At 40.1% G+C, this 13,979-nt stretch overlaps 1 protein-coding gene across 2 annotated transcripts in view; it reads right to left on the reverse strand.

Annotated features, from left to right (window-relative positions):
- Positions 1 to 4,475: 4,475 nt before the first annotated feature.
- Positions 4,476 to 13,979, reverse strand: part of htt (huntingtin) — a 306,184-nt gene continuing 296,680 nt past the window's right edge. For both annotated transcript variants that reach the window (XM_069941879.1, XM_069941874.1), the window contains exons 64-66: positions 11,482 to 11,644; positions 8,749 to 8,909; positions 4,476 to 6,347 (exon numbers count right to left, since the gene is read on the reverse strand). In XM_069941879.1, the coding sequence (XP_069797980.1) occupies positions 6,134 to 6,347; positions 8,749 to 8,909; positions 11,482 to 11,644 (538 nt within the window). In that variant the 3' untranslated portion in view covers positions 4,476 to 6,133. The remainder of the gene's footprint in view (positions 6,348 to 8,748; positions 8,910 to 11,481; positions 11,645 to 13,979) is intronic.

The following is a 13,979-nucleotide window of genomic DNA, read 5'->3' on the forward strand; positions in this document are numbered from 1 at the left end:
CTACCGAAATTGCAAGAAGAGGAGCAAAACAAATTGATAAATAGAGGAAATACAGGATATATTAAAAAAACTACCGAACAATAAAATGCCTGGAGAGGACGGACTCCCAATAGAATTCTATAAAACATTTAAAGACTTATTAATTCCTCCTCTCCTGGAAGTAATGAACCAGATTGAAGAAACACAAAACATGTCAGATTCATGTAAAACAACAATAATTACAGTAATACCAAAGATGGGGAAAGAACCACTAACACCAACATCGTATAGACCAATATCTCTACATAACTCAGATTATAAGATAATAGTAAAACTATTAGCAAACAGATTGGCTAACTGTGTACCAAACATAGTAAAACAAGATCAAACTGGATTTATTAAGAAAAGACGAACAACGGACAATATCTGTACGCTCATTAACTTAATCCATGCAGTACAAGGAAATAAGACGCCAACAGTGGCTTTAGACGCAGAGAAAGCCTTTGACAGGGTAGAATGGAATTATTTATTCAAAGTACTACAGAGGTTCAACCTACCAGAGAAATATATTAATTGGATTAAAGCATTATATAAGGGACCATTGGTGAAGGTGACAGTAAATGAATATATAATCAAACCAATTTAAATTAAGCAGGTCAACTAGGCAGGGATGTCCACTATCTCCCTCACTGTTCGCTTTAGCTGGAAAGGGGTACTGATGGTAGTGATCAGCCATGATCTGTAAAATGGCGGTGCTGGCTCGACGGGCCGAAGGACCTACTCCAGCTCCTATTGTCTATTGTCTATTGATAAGAACAGAAAATAAAATAAAAGAGAAGGAATATAAAATCAGTCTATTTGCAGATGACATCATAGTATACTTAACAGAACCAGAATTATCAATAAAAGAATTACATAAGAAATTGAAGGAATATAGAGAAATATCGGGGTACAAGATCAACACAAATAAAAGTGAAGTGATGTGAAATCCGCATTATTCATTGGCAAAGTTTAAGAAAGAATCACCATTTAAATGGCAAACACAAGCAATCCGATACCTAGGTATTAGACTAGATAATAATCTAGGCCATCTATACAAATTAAATTATCAGCCATTAATAAAGAAATTACAAGATGACTTAGAACATTGGAAAGATTTACCACTAACACTGATAGGAAGGGTAAATTGCATTAAAATGAATATCTTCCCAAGGATATAATACCTATTTCAATCGTTACCAATTCCCTTAACAGAAAATTCTTCAATGAGCTAAAGAGAATATTAAGGAAATTCTTATGGAAAGGGGGGAAACCGAGGATAGCGCTAGATAAATTAACAGAATGGTACAAACAAGGGGGCTTACAGCTACCAAACTTTAAGAATTATTATGGAGCAGCACAATTAAAATATCTATCAGATTTTTATCAAACAAGGGAAAAACCAGATTGGACCAGGTTAGAACTAGATAAAATAGGGGAGAAGGTACCAGAACATATACTTTAAAAGTGGATGAAAAACTGGTGCAACGTAGAAGTTCACTAGTACTGCACCACCTGCTCAACATTTGGAAGAAGATTCATGTAGAAAGGAAAAAGCAAATTACCAACTACCAAAACTAATATTGACGCAAAATCAACTAATCCCTTTCACAATAGATAATCTCTCCTTTAGAGAATGGGAGAGAAAAGGGATTAAAAGGATAGAAAATTGTTTTTTTGGGAAATAAACTATTAATGAAGTACAAAATATGGTATAACTCACAGTACAATGTTTGCATACCACCAACTGAAAACCTACTTAAAGGACAAATTGGGAAGCAGACTGAGGTTACCAGAAGGAAGCAATTTTGAATATGTGATTACAGACACAATGATAATTTAAAGATTTATAACAAACATGTACATCAAACTGCAAGAGAAAGAGAACGATGAAATAAGCTGTAAACCCAAACAAAAGTGGGAACAAGATCTAAACATAAAGAATGAAATATGGGAAAAACTATGCTCTGGAACTATGAGAAATACAATAAGCACGAGGTTACGCATGATACAATATAATTGGTTACACAGGCTATACACCACGCCCCAAAAGTTAAATACATGGGACCCAACAGTATCAGACAGATGTTTTCGCTGTAAGAAGGAAATGGGAACAACAGAACATGCAATTTGGGAATGTGAGAAAGTGGAAAAGTTTTGGGAAGATCTAAACCAGGTATTAAATAAAATCACAAAAAGCAACAAACCAAGAAATCCAGAGATCTTCCTTCTAAGTAATATAAGAAGTAAAGAATTTGGCCTCGATTTGGATGAAGCACAAAAAAGATTTATTATGATAGCCTTAGCTGTCGCAAAAAAATGTATAAGGTCAACCTGGAAATCAGAAGAGTACCTGAGAGTACAGCAATGGTACATTGAAATGAATAAATGTATTCCATTGGAAAAAAATAACATATAATTTAAAAAATAACGTCACAGTATTCGAACAAATTTGGGAACTGTACATGGAATACAACAGAGAGGGCCTACCGCGGACCTCTACCCCCTAAAATGAGCAGACAAAATGAACTGACCCAGTGTGTAAAAGTAGATGACACAATTTTCTTATTTATTTTCATTGTGTGATGACATTGTTTAATGTATCATATATGTTGAATGTTGAGTGGGTGGGGAGGGAGGTGGGAAGGAGGGAGGGAAGGGGGGAAAATGGGGAGAAAATGCCACTGTGTATATTTAAGAGGGAAATGTTTGTGTGTTATTTGGTTAATTATGTTTAAAAAAAAAACTCTTGACGTTAGCTCAAGTCACCTCCTCAATGCTGGTTAATTGAACATGCCATTGAGTGAGTTTCCAAAAAGCTGCAAGTAGATTGTGCATTCGATTGTGATTTCACAGAACCAATGGAATAATGACGTGCAGCAAGAACGAACAAACTTGTAAACCACTAATAAGATCAGGGTGAAATGCTGCTTTCCCGCCTCTTCAGACAATTATATAACCATATAACCATTTACGGAGCGGAAACAGGCCATGTTGGCCTTTCAAGTCCGGACCGGTTCACTGATTTTGTGCGTCCTCTTCAGGCATTGGTGATTTTAAGTGTAGTGTATCTTTGAGAATTTTAACATCTATCCTCTGTACTTTGGATGTGAAATCTCATATTAAAACATTCAAAAACATTGGCTTTGTGGGAGAAGCCAGTGAGTGGCCGTGGACAATAGCTTCTCAGACTGGAGGCCTGTGCCTAGTGGTGTGCTGCAGGGATTGGTGCTGTGACCAGCGTAGCTTGTCATCTAGATCCACAATCTGGACAACAATGTGGTGATTGGATCAGCAAGTTTGCAGACAATACTCAGATCAGAAGCGTTGTGGACAGCAAGGAAGGTTTTCAAAGCTTGCAGAGGGATCTGGACCAGCTGGAATAAACAGCAGATGGAATTTAACATGAACAACTGTGAGGTGTTGCGTTTTGAAGGACAAACCATGAAAAGACGGTGAATGGTCGGGCACTGAGGAGTGCGGTAGAACAGAGGGAACTGGGAAAGTGCTGTCACAGGTGGATAGAGTTGTCAAGAGAGTTTTTGTCATATTGGCCTTCATATATCAAAGTACTGAGTTTCAAAGTGTGGAGTTTACGGTGAAGCCAAAATTGGAGTCTTGTGTGCAGTTGTGATCACCTAACGACAGGGAAAGAGAAAATTCACTAGGATATTGCTCGGACTTCAGGAAAACAGTTCCAAGGAAAGGTTTAACAGGTTAGGACTTTATTCCCTGGAGGGTAGAAGAATGAGTGAGATTTGATAGAGGTATTTAAAATTATGAGGTGGATAGACAGTAAACGTAGGTCAGCGTTATCCACTCAGAGACAAACCAGCATTATATATACTCATGTAATAGTCGATCCTGTGTAAAAGACAAACCCCCCCTTCTCTTTTTTTTGCCCGACCGCCCACCCATCCAAGCTCCTGATGCCCGACCCCTCACCCACCAAAGTTCCTGACTCCCTAGCCACAGACTCTCTCCTAGACCCCGCCCACCCATCTGTGCTGCCGATGCCCTGAACGCAGACTTAACATCTGGTCCCAGCCATCCGAGCTCTCGACGCCATGAACGACGTAGATACTTTCCGTGTAAAAGTAGACTCGCCACAAATTTAGCCCGAAAAATTGGTCCATAAACCTAGATGATAACATGAGTGTATGTGGCGTTAATTTTCTGAAGGCGTTTTGCAGAAATCTGGTATACACATCTCTATTTCACACTACAAACAAGCTCACCTATTTAGGAAAACAATTAAAATTACTGATGCAGTGGCAAGTATCAGTAAAATAAACTATATTTTAAGTGAGGTTGAAAGCACCAAGAAAAGGCCCATTTGATTTTTGTGCTCTATTTGAGCTCCATTCCATAATTTCGCAATTCTATAATCATTAAAGATGCTTTATTTCTTTTATTCCTCAGTTCAGGTCACAATACAAAAGGTCACATATTAGAGGTTATGTTTCAATAAGTCCTTTTATTTTTCAAAGTGCAAATTAAGTCATTTAGAATTAAAATGCAACATTTTAGCCAGGTTTTAATTGTACTATGAGGACTAACACTTAATACAAGGGCTCCAGCTGTGTGTCCGTCATAGCCATTGCATCAACATTTGTCAGACTGTGTGGAATTTTAAAGCAGCTCCACTATACCTGTGTTACTATTGACAGTCTGTTCAGCCTTTACACAAGAGCTATATAAATTGAGAGGGAAAAAAAACAGTAGAGACACAGTCTAACATTGGACACTGACTCAATGTCATCCAATGTCAGCAAGTTGTTACAATATTAAGTAATTCTCCACTGTATGATAAGAACTTATTCCATCGGCTGAGTTGTAAGGTTGTTCGATACTGTTGTTGCCAATATTTAAGCCACACTGCCAGAACATGAGAGAAGCACAAGATTGTACAGCATTAAATCGAGAAACTACAATAAAAACTCAAGCTTCTTCCCCTCCCTGCCCCTGAACATCTAGTAGGTTAAATGTATTTTACTCAAAAAAGAACCTGGTGGCCCTGCCATTTCATTCAATCTCATCATGTACAACCAAGCGAGTGTCTACTCCAGAAGACGACATGCGGAAGAAGAGTTGGGAAGATGTAGTCGCACACATACACCTCAACAAAACATGGGAATATCCTATTTGGATAGCAATGGCACTACAAATCCCATTTATAAAACAAGATTATTGCTTTATTTGAAGCATTTCTATGGCTGATTCTGTTTTAACATTTCAACACAACAAAAATGGAATTATATAATCACGCAATAATTTAAATCAAGGTGCACGATCAATCTAATCTTACCTTGCCTGACTGCACTTCATTTCTCCGATTTGGAAAAAAAAAATTCAGATATAGGACATGAGTCATTTGATCAAGGACTTGTATAGTTATAAACTGATCTGCTTTAATGTTTAACCTCATACCAAATTCACATACACTACATTTCATTTTTCATGGAATATGTCACCTTGATAGAATTGGTTCATTTTGCTTTCTCAAATAAGACCTGAATACCAGATCATGATATGTCTTTAACTTCACAGCTAATAATAAATATATTTTCTTCTTTTTAATATAGTACATAGAGACACTATTTCATGAAAGAAATCAAATGCTGTTTGATGGAAACTGAAATCAATGGTGCATTAAACCAAATCAAAATAAATATTCGCTCACACATCGCAGTCACACCTGTTTTAAACCAGATTCAGACCCCCATCCACAGCCAAAGACAGACAGAGAGAGAGGACATTCAACATAGTGGCTTTGTTCATTGCAAATTATGGGATAAATTCATGCAGCACAAGTTTTACAATCATACATATTTTACATGATATATAAATCTTAGGTTAAAAGACAAATTTTACTTGTATTACCACATATTACATCCTGAGAAGATTAAAGTTTTGTGATTATATGCACTAAATTCGCCATACAACCACATGACAACAAGTAGCTGGATAGTCGGAACATTTGGAAGGAACATGCTGGGAGAGAGACTTAAGAATACTGAGTTTGTTGCAAGTGAACTCTGGCGACCTGCCCGCTCTTCGTCCCATTGCGTTTGAGAAGTTCTCCCCATGTGGCCAACTCAGCTGACACTGACAATCAGAACTGAGTCACCTGGTGAATGTTTCTCAGGCAGGACAAGAGCTGATGATATGGACTGCCGGGAGTTGCCACCATTTCAAACACCGACTGGAAGGCGCGGCGATCCAGCTCTTCATCAATCTGCTTCCTGTAGAAATCCATGGCCAGCAAGCAGAAAAGGTTCACGTCCACTTGTTCAGATTTACCCATTCGGCTGATGATATGGGGGAGGCTGGCAAGGAGTTAAGAAAATTTCACAGCACATTGCCACCTATTCAGGAATGTCTGAGTTACTTCTATTCCAAATTAAACAGCATCAAACCAATTAGGGTTCTCACTTTAATCTTTAAAAAAAAACTCACCTCAATTTCTCAACATTTACATTCTCCACATGTATATTCCTTGCATTTTAGTGGGCTTCAAATACTTTGTGAAGATCAAAAGGGCATAAATCTGACCTCCCTGGTACCATAATCCTCTACATCTCTGAAGCACAAGGGTTAAGCTTTACCCTTGTGAGATGAAATATTCCACACATTTCCAGACGAATGCTCTAGTACTTAACAAGTATTGTCTTGATTGCCAGGCACATCACTAAACCATAGCCCTTCTTTTAGATGCAAAATATATCAATCCACAAATTTAGGAAAAAAAAGGTTAGAGAAAGGTAATATTCCAATGTTATCTTTCTTTTTTTATATTTTATTTATGATTTTCAAACTTGAACTCAAATAGTTTTCAAATTCAGCTGTAAATACAGTTTACCACTGTCAATTCTATACAGATTTCTGCAGGGTTCAAGCTCTTTCCATCCCCTTCCCTCTCCCCCTGCACCCTCGATATTTAACACTTAATGTTTAACTACAATCACACAGGTCACTAGAGACAGTCACCACATAGGCGTGAAACATATCAGAATTTTGTGGGTTTGTCATGGTATGGTGGTCAGAGCTCAGACTGCTTTCTTTTCTTGACTTTGCCTGGCTGGGATGAGATGGACCCCCCCCCTCCCCCACCCCCAGCGGTTGAGGATTAGATGGAAAAGGCAGGGCGGTGAGACTCTATAGTCCACCTATAGTCGTGCTTCTATGGAATTTAAGTATAGTTGCCAAATTTTTGTGAGAGTATCATATTTTTTCCTCAAGTTATAAGTGATCTTCTCCAGGGGAACACAACTTTGCATTTCCTTGTTCCAGCGCTCAATGCTCAGGCAGGAGTCAGATTTCCAGGTAACTGCTATGCACTTCCTGGCCACTGCCAATGCGATCATTACGAAATGAATTTGGAATTTACACAGCTTCATTGTAAGTCTTATGTCCATTATATTTCCCAACAGGAACAGCTTAAGTTCATGTGAAAATTCTTTGTCTATAATTTTTCCTGGGACTTGACCTGGGCCTCACCTTGGTCCATGTCCAGGTTGTGTGCACAAAGGTTCCTGTCTCAACACCACATCTGAAACATTGATCTAATAATTCTGGTATAGATCTGGTCAATTTTTGTGGTGTCACGTACAGCTGGTGCAGAAAATTGTACTGCACCGGCCTGTACCGTGCATTGATAACTGCAGGTCATGCTGGTCCGACACAGGTCATCAATCTCTCTTCCCAAGTCTAACTCCCAACTCTGTCTTGATTTGTGAAGGCTTGGAACAGGAGATACATTGCCGAAATGAACTTGCATGTGTTTTCCCTTCGAATCATGGTCTCTAAGTCGCTGCTCTCTGGCAGGGCCATGGCTGGACCTAATTTGTCCTGCAGAAAAGATCTTATCTGGCTAATGTTATATTTCCCTTGCATAACACTCACCAGTGTCCTCTCCAGGAGAGAAACATCATCCATGCACATGCTTGCAACAACTCCAGAAGCATAGAACCAACATGGAATCTAATACTTTTCTATGCCTCAATTCACTCCAATTACATGTTCCTGCACCAACTTACAAACTCCCATGAAAATTTAGCATTTTCTGCATCAACTAATTCAGGTGGGGGACATTCCACCTTCCCAATATATCCATTCAATAAGCTTTTGTATTTATCCCTGTTGGGTGGATCAGAGACTAAAGAATGGAAAATATCACAATTTAGTCAGTAATTAAAATTAAAAGTTGAGGGCTTGCATTTCAATTGAGCCCTTCAGATTCAGTTGAAAGGCCTATTTCTGCTCCTTTGTCTCATGGTCATAATCCAAATGCACTTTTTTTTTAAAAGTAGTTCTGCTGTCATATGACATTACTGGAATCCATCATTATTCTCACTTATGGATGGAAGAAAAATACAGGGTGATGGGTGAGAGACCACAAGACATTGAAGCAGAAATAGGCCAGTCAACCCAGAGTCCGCCCCTCCATTTAATCATGAACTGATCCATTTTCCCCACTCAGCCCCACTGCCCAGCCTCCCCATAATCTTTGATACCCTGGCTAATCAAGAAAACTAGGCAGGGAAGGATTTAATTGTTGTGGAGTCAGTTCACCATGTTGTGGGCTGAAGGGCCTGTGTTGTGCTGGAATGTTCTATGTTCTGGAAGCCCCATATCATGAACAATTCCAGAGCTTGGGTCAATTGCAATCCAAGGGACTTTCAGTTGAAGTTTCCTTGTATTTTTGATCCTCCAAGTTAGTAAGGATACAGAGCTGAAATCCATGCGCTGGTTGATGCACTGACAAAGAAACAGGACAGGCTCCACATGGCCATTGCTATCGGAGTTCTCTGTGTGAAGTTTGAAAGTGATAACATTACCCAGTCTCTCACCATGGAAGACTGTCCAGTATTATGCAAGGTCTGAAAAACCTGCAGAGAAAGGAACATACAGAACCACTCAGTCACAGGATTGTACAGCACAGAAATAGGCCTCTTCGACCCACCTTATCCATGATACCTGTCTGCACTCATCCTATTTGCCTGCATTAGGCTCTAACTATCCAAATGCATTTTAAATACTGCATTGTAAGAGCCTCTACCACTTCCTCTGCCAGTTCATTCCATATTCCCACCAACCCAAAATGTACCTCCCAGATCTCCATTAAATGTCTTCATTCTCACCTTAAACATGGCCTCTTGTTCAAGACTCCCCTGCCCTGGGAAAAAGATTCATATCAATGCCCCATAATTTTATAAACCTAAAATTTCACCCCCTCAGTCTATGTTCCAGTACAAATAAACTCAACCTATCCAATCACTATTGCCAAGGCCTCCTTTTCAAGTATATCCCAAGTGAATCACTTCTGTACTCTCTCCATTGCTACCACATTCTTCTGAACACAACTGTTCATAATATTTTAAGTGCTGTCTAAAAATATTTGTTGCAATTCAACATTCCAACTTTTACCTTCATTGCCTTTACCAATGAAGCCAAGCATACCAAATGCTTTCCCCACTGCCCTATCCACCCATGTCTCCATCTTCAGGAAGTTATGGACACACAACCCAGATTCCTGTCTCAATGTCCTGCCAGAATTTGATAGCCCAAAATCACTACCTCATGCATGTGCCCAAGTTTCCAATTCACCTATGCCCCATTTTTCCCAAGACAACCTTCTTAGCCATCTGGAACTCCACTAATATTTGTATCATCTGCAAACTTACTAATCAAATCATTCACTTTATATCAACTAAGGCTCTCAGCACGATTCCCTGCAGTATACAATTTGGTACTGACTGAGGGTAACCCTCACCCTAGAGTTGAGGAAAAAAAAACATCCACTATTACACTCTAGCTCCCATGCCCCCTCTGCATCCAGTTTTCCAACATACTTCAGAAACCTTGTGCCTAAACCAGCCTACATGCAAGATCTTGTCAAAAGCTTTACTGAAGCATATATAAGACAGATCTTTGCCTGTCTTGATCAATTTTCTTAGTTACTTCCTCAAAAATCTCAGATTTGAGAGACGTTCTCCCATGCAGAAAAACCATGCCGTTTCTCCGACTCATTCTCTGGATTTCCAAGTGCACATAAATCCAGTTCCTCTGAATCTTCTCCCTCAACTTCCATACTACTGACACAAGGCTCAATGGCCTGTATCTTCCGGGCCTATCTCTATTATGCTCCAGTTTTCTGTTATCTAACCCATAGCTACTAAATATGCAAATATCGTCAAAGCCCTAGTCACCTTCCCCTTTGCTTCCTTCAGTTTCTTGGGATAGATCCTGTCAAGTCGTGTTTCTAACACTTTCTTTCCAATGCAGACAAGCTCCAGAAAATTATCATAGACCTCCCTTAATTCTCCAGCCTTTATATTTTGCCAGGCGAGAAATATCCATTTCTGCCCTCTCATATCCCTTGGATTAACACAGATTATTCCTTTGGTTCCTGAGAAGACCTACTCTTCAATAGCCTCTTCTTTCTTCCAGTGTATTAAAAAAAAAATTCAAGATTCTTATTTGTCCTACTTGCCAAGGTCATATCTTAGTCCCCTTAATCCCTCCCAACTTCTTTCTTTAGATATTATTTCGGTAGAACAAAATAAAATCCTGGTAAAACAAGGATGCGATCTCCTGTATGTCGGAGAGAGTGGATGCAAACTGGGAGATCGCTTTGTTGAGCAACTCGGCTCTTTCCACGTAATAGCATGGATCTCCCAGTGCCGGCCTCTCATTTTAATTCCCCATTTCATTTCCTTCTTGACATGTCTGTCCATGGTCTCATGCACTGCCAAGCCAGACTGAAACCACCCTCAAAATGGAGGAACTACACCTCATTTTCTGTCTGGGAACCCTCCATCCAGATGGCATTAACATTGACTTTTCTGGTTTTTGTAAAACCACCCCACCCCCATCTTCGTCCCAGTCTCTTTCCTCTTGTTTTCTTTCTCTTTTCAGAGCCAAAATCAATTCTCACCTTCCCTATCATCCCCAATTAAGACCTTTTGTCTGTTGATCTGAACTCCTTCCCCTCCTATTCTTTCACCTTTCTCAGTCTTTATTCTATACCCTGAAAAAGGGCTCAGGCCTGAAACATCAGTTATATATCTTTATCTCCTATGGATGCTGCGAGATATGCTCAGTTCCTCCTGCGTTTACTGTGTTTTGAGAGCAAAATAATTGCCCGCTTTTGAGTTTTCATTTTGCAATAGACCTTAATTCTTAATTGTATGGTCTCAGGTTCAGGTTTTCGATCTGTGATTCACTCATTTATTTTACAATCAGCTGCCCTGTTAAAGCCTTGTTCATAATCAACATGTCGCTTTAAGGGAAATTAGATAAGGACACAAAGGAACAAAAACAAAGAAACAGGATATGTTAGTAAATTACGTTAACCTGGGTGGAGGCTTCTGTGGCAAAACACTGGCACAGGCTAAAGTTGAGCAAGGTGACTGGTTTCAGTACTCCAACCTCCATATGCATTAGGAAATGGTAACATACCTTGTAAACGACCGTGGCCATAAACTGAGGGTAGGGCTGCTGATTGGAAATAAATTCCCCAATCACCTTGTTCATCACATCTTGAGGTGGAAAGAAGTCATCGAGGAACTGTGGCAGGATCCGTGCCACCACCCGCGCCTCACAAGGGAAACCTCGTCGGATTCTAATCAACAAAGAAACATGGTTGATTTCAAAAGAGTTACAAGTGACACACATAAAGTCAAAGCAAATTATTCTGAAATATTCTGCAAGCACCTGGTGCCTTCAGTGCAGCAAAGCTACAAGAAAAATGGACCCATAGGATTGTTCTCAAATCACCAGCTAAAGCATTTTTTAAAAAAAAGCTTAATTTAATTTATGAACATTTGTGTCCGACTGCTGGTTCATTGAGTCATGCAGCATGGAAATGGGCCCTTGGCCAACTTGCACACGCCAAACAAAATATTCCAACCACACTCGTCACACCTCCCTGCGTTTAGTCCATATCTCTATAAACATATCCGATACATGTATTTACCTAATTTTTTTCCTTAAACTTTGCAATTGTATTTGCCTCCAGCAGCCCATTCCACATATTCACCATTCCCTTTGTGTACCAAAAAGGTTACTCATCAGGTTCCTGTTAAATCTCTCCCCCTCATCTTAAATGCACATCCTCTGGGTTAAAGACTCTGTTCATTTACCCAATCTACTCCTCTCCTGCGCCAAGGAATAAAGCCCCAGCCTGATCAACCTCTCCAAATAGCTCAGGCCCGAGTCCTGGCAACATCATCGTGAATCATCTCTGCACCCTCTCCAGTTTGACATCTGTCCTGTAGCACGGTGACCAAAACTGAACACATTACTCCAAATGGGCCTCATCAATGTCTTATACAACTGCAACACGACCTCGCAACTTCTACATAATACTCTGACTGCTGAAGACCACTGTGCTGAAAGCCTTTTTGACCACCCTATCCATCTGTGATGTCACTTTCAAAGGTAATATATACCTGTATCCCCAGATCCCTCTGCTCTACAACACTCCCTAGATTTCTACCATTCACCATGTAGGTCCTACCCAAGTTAGACCTCCCAAAATGTGACACTGCACAAGATTTTCCACCCTCCAATTTTTGGCATCTCACCTGTCCTTAATGACATCTCAAAAATCTCAGCCAAGGAACCTGGAATTTCCTCTCTAACTTCTCACCGTGACATTGAGTACATATAAATAGACTTAGGAGATTTGTCTACCTTCATGAAATTGTATATACTCTTTCAGATTTGGGGCAGTTAACCTAGCACAGGTAGATATGGTGGTGAAGGCATATGGATACATGCCCTGGAATACAAGAGCAGGGCACATCATGTATAAAACATGGGTTCACCCCCACCTGGAGCATTCAGTACAGAACTGGTTGCAACATTATGAAGCTTGCTATTTCACTGGACTGGATGCCGGTAATTTGCTGGAATGTTGCCTGGATTGGTTGAATAGAAAGGCTGGAGCAGAGGCAGCTGAGGGGCAAACTGACAAAATTCTTCCCTTGGGTGTCTACATCAAGAGGGCAAGCCGCAAGATGAGAGCTGATCTGAGTCAAGTCCAGTTTATTGTCATCTGATTGCACAGGTACAATCCGATGAAACAGAGTTCTCCGGTCCTCGGTCCAAAACATGCAGACATAACACACATATAAACAATACATATGCAGGACTAATATTTCATCTATACAAATCAATAAATAATGTTTCATGAATATGAGGGTCTCGAACGGTTAGTGTGAGCAGTTCCTTTGGTCGTTCAGCGTTCTCACTGCCTGTGGGAAGAAGCTGTTTCTCAGCCTGGTGGCGCTGGCTCTGATCCTCCTGGATCTCTTTCCCGGCGGGAGAAGCTGATGGATACTGTGTGAAGCATGAAAGGGGTCCTCAATGATTTTGTGTGCAAAGAAGGGCTGTCCACCACCCCACACAGAGAGAGGATGGGGTCTGGGATGTGCTATCAGAAGTGTAGTGGAGGCAGATACTCTCACAACACTTAAGCATCTAGATAAGCACTTTCAATGCAAGGCACAATAGGGTATCAAGCAAATGCAGCTTCATGGGAGTAGTACAGATAATGTTAGGTCTGCTTTGTTCATGAATGAGTGAGACAAACACCAGGCTGAGTCGAAATCAGGGTTCTTTGTTCTTTATTACCAGATTGTAACACTTGCGACTAACAAAGTTAGTCGGAGAATGCATTCTGCCGTTATCAGCAAAATGGTGATTTTTTATACCCTTGGATACGTGCTTAGAACATCATCATATCATTACTTGTCCAATGACTAAAACTGTTGCTATCCTTTCCCTGCTAGCTTCCTGCCTCTCAATCCATCAATGTCTCTCTTATCTTGTAAGTACAAGGATGCATTCTGTTACTCCTTAGTACTGGGTGACTCCTTCTCCGGTCCCATCTCATGATGTTTTACCTAACAGGAGTACAAGGACACCTCCCCTTCTTGTTACTGCCCTGTACA

Source organism: Narcine bancroftii, chromosome 1 (assembly GCF_036971445.1).
Source record: "Narcine bancroftii isolate sNarBan1 chromosome 1, sNarBan1.hap1, whole genome shotgun sequence".
In the NCBI taxonomy this organism is placed as follows: domain Eukaryota; kingdom Metazoa; phylum Chordata; class Chondrichthyes; order Torpediniformes; family Narcinidae; genus Narcine; species Narcine bancroftii.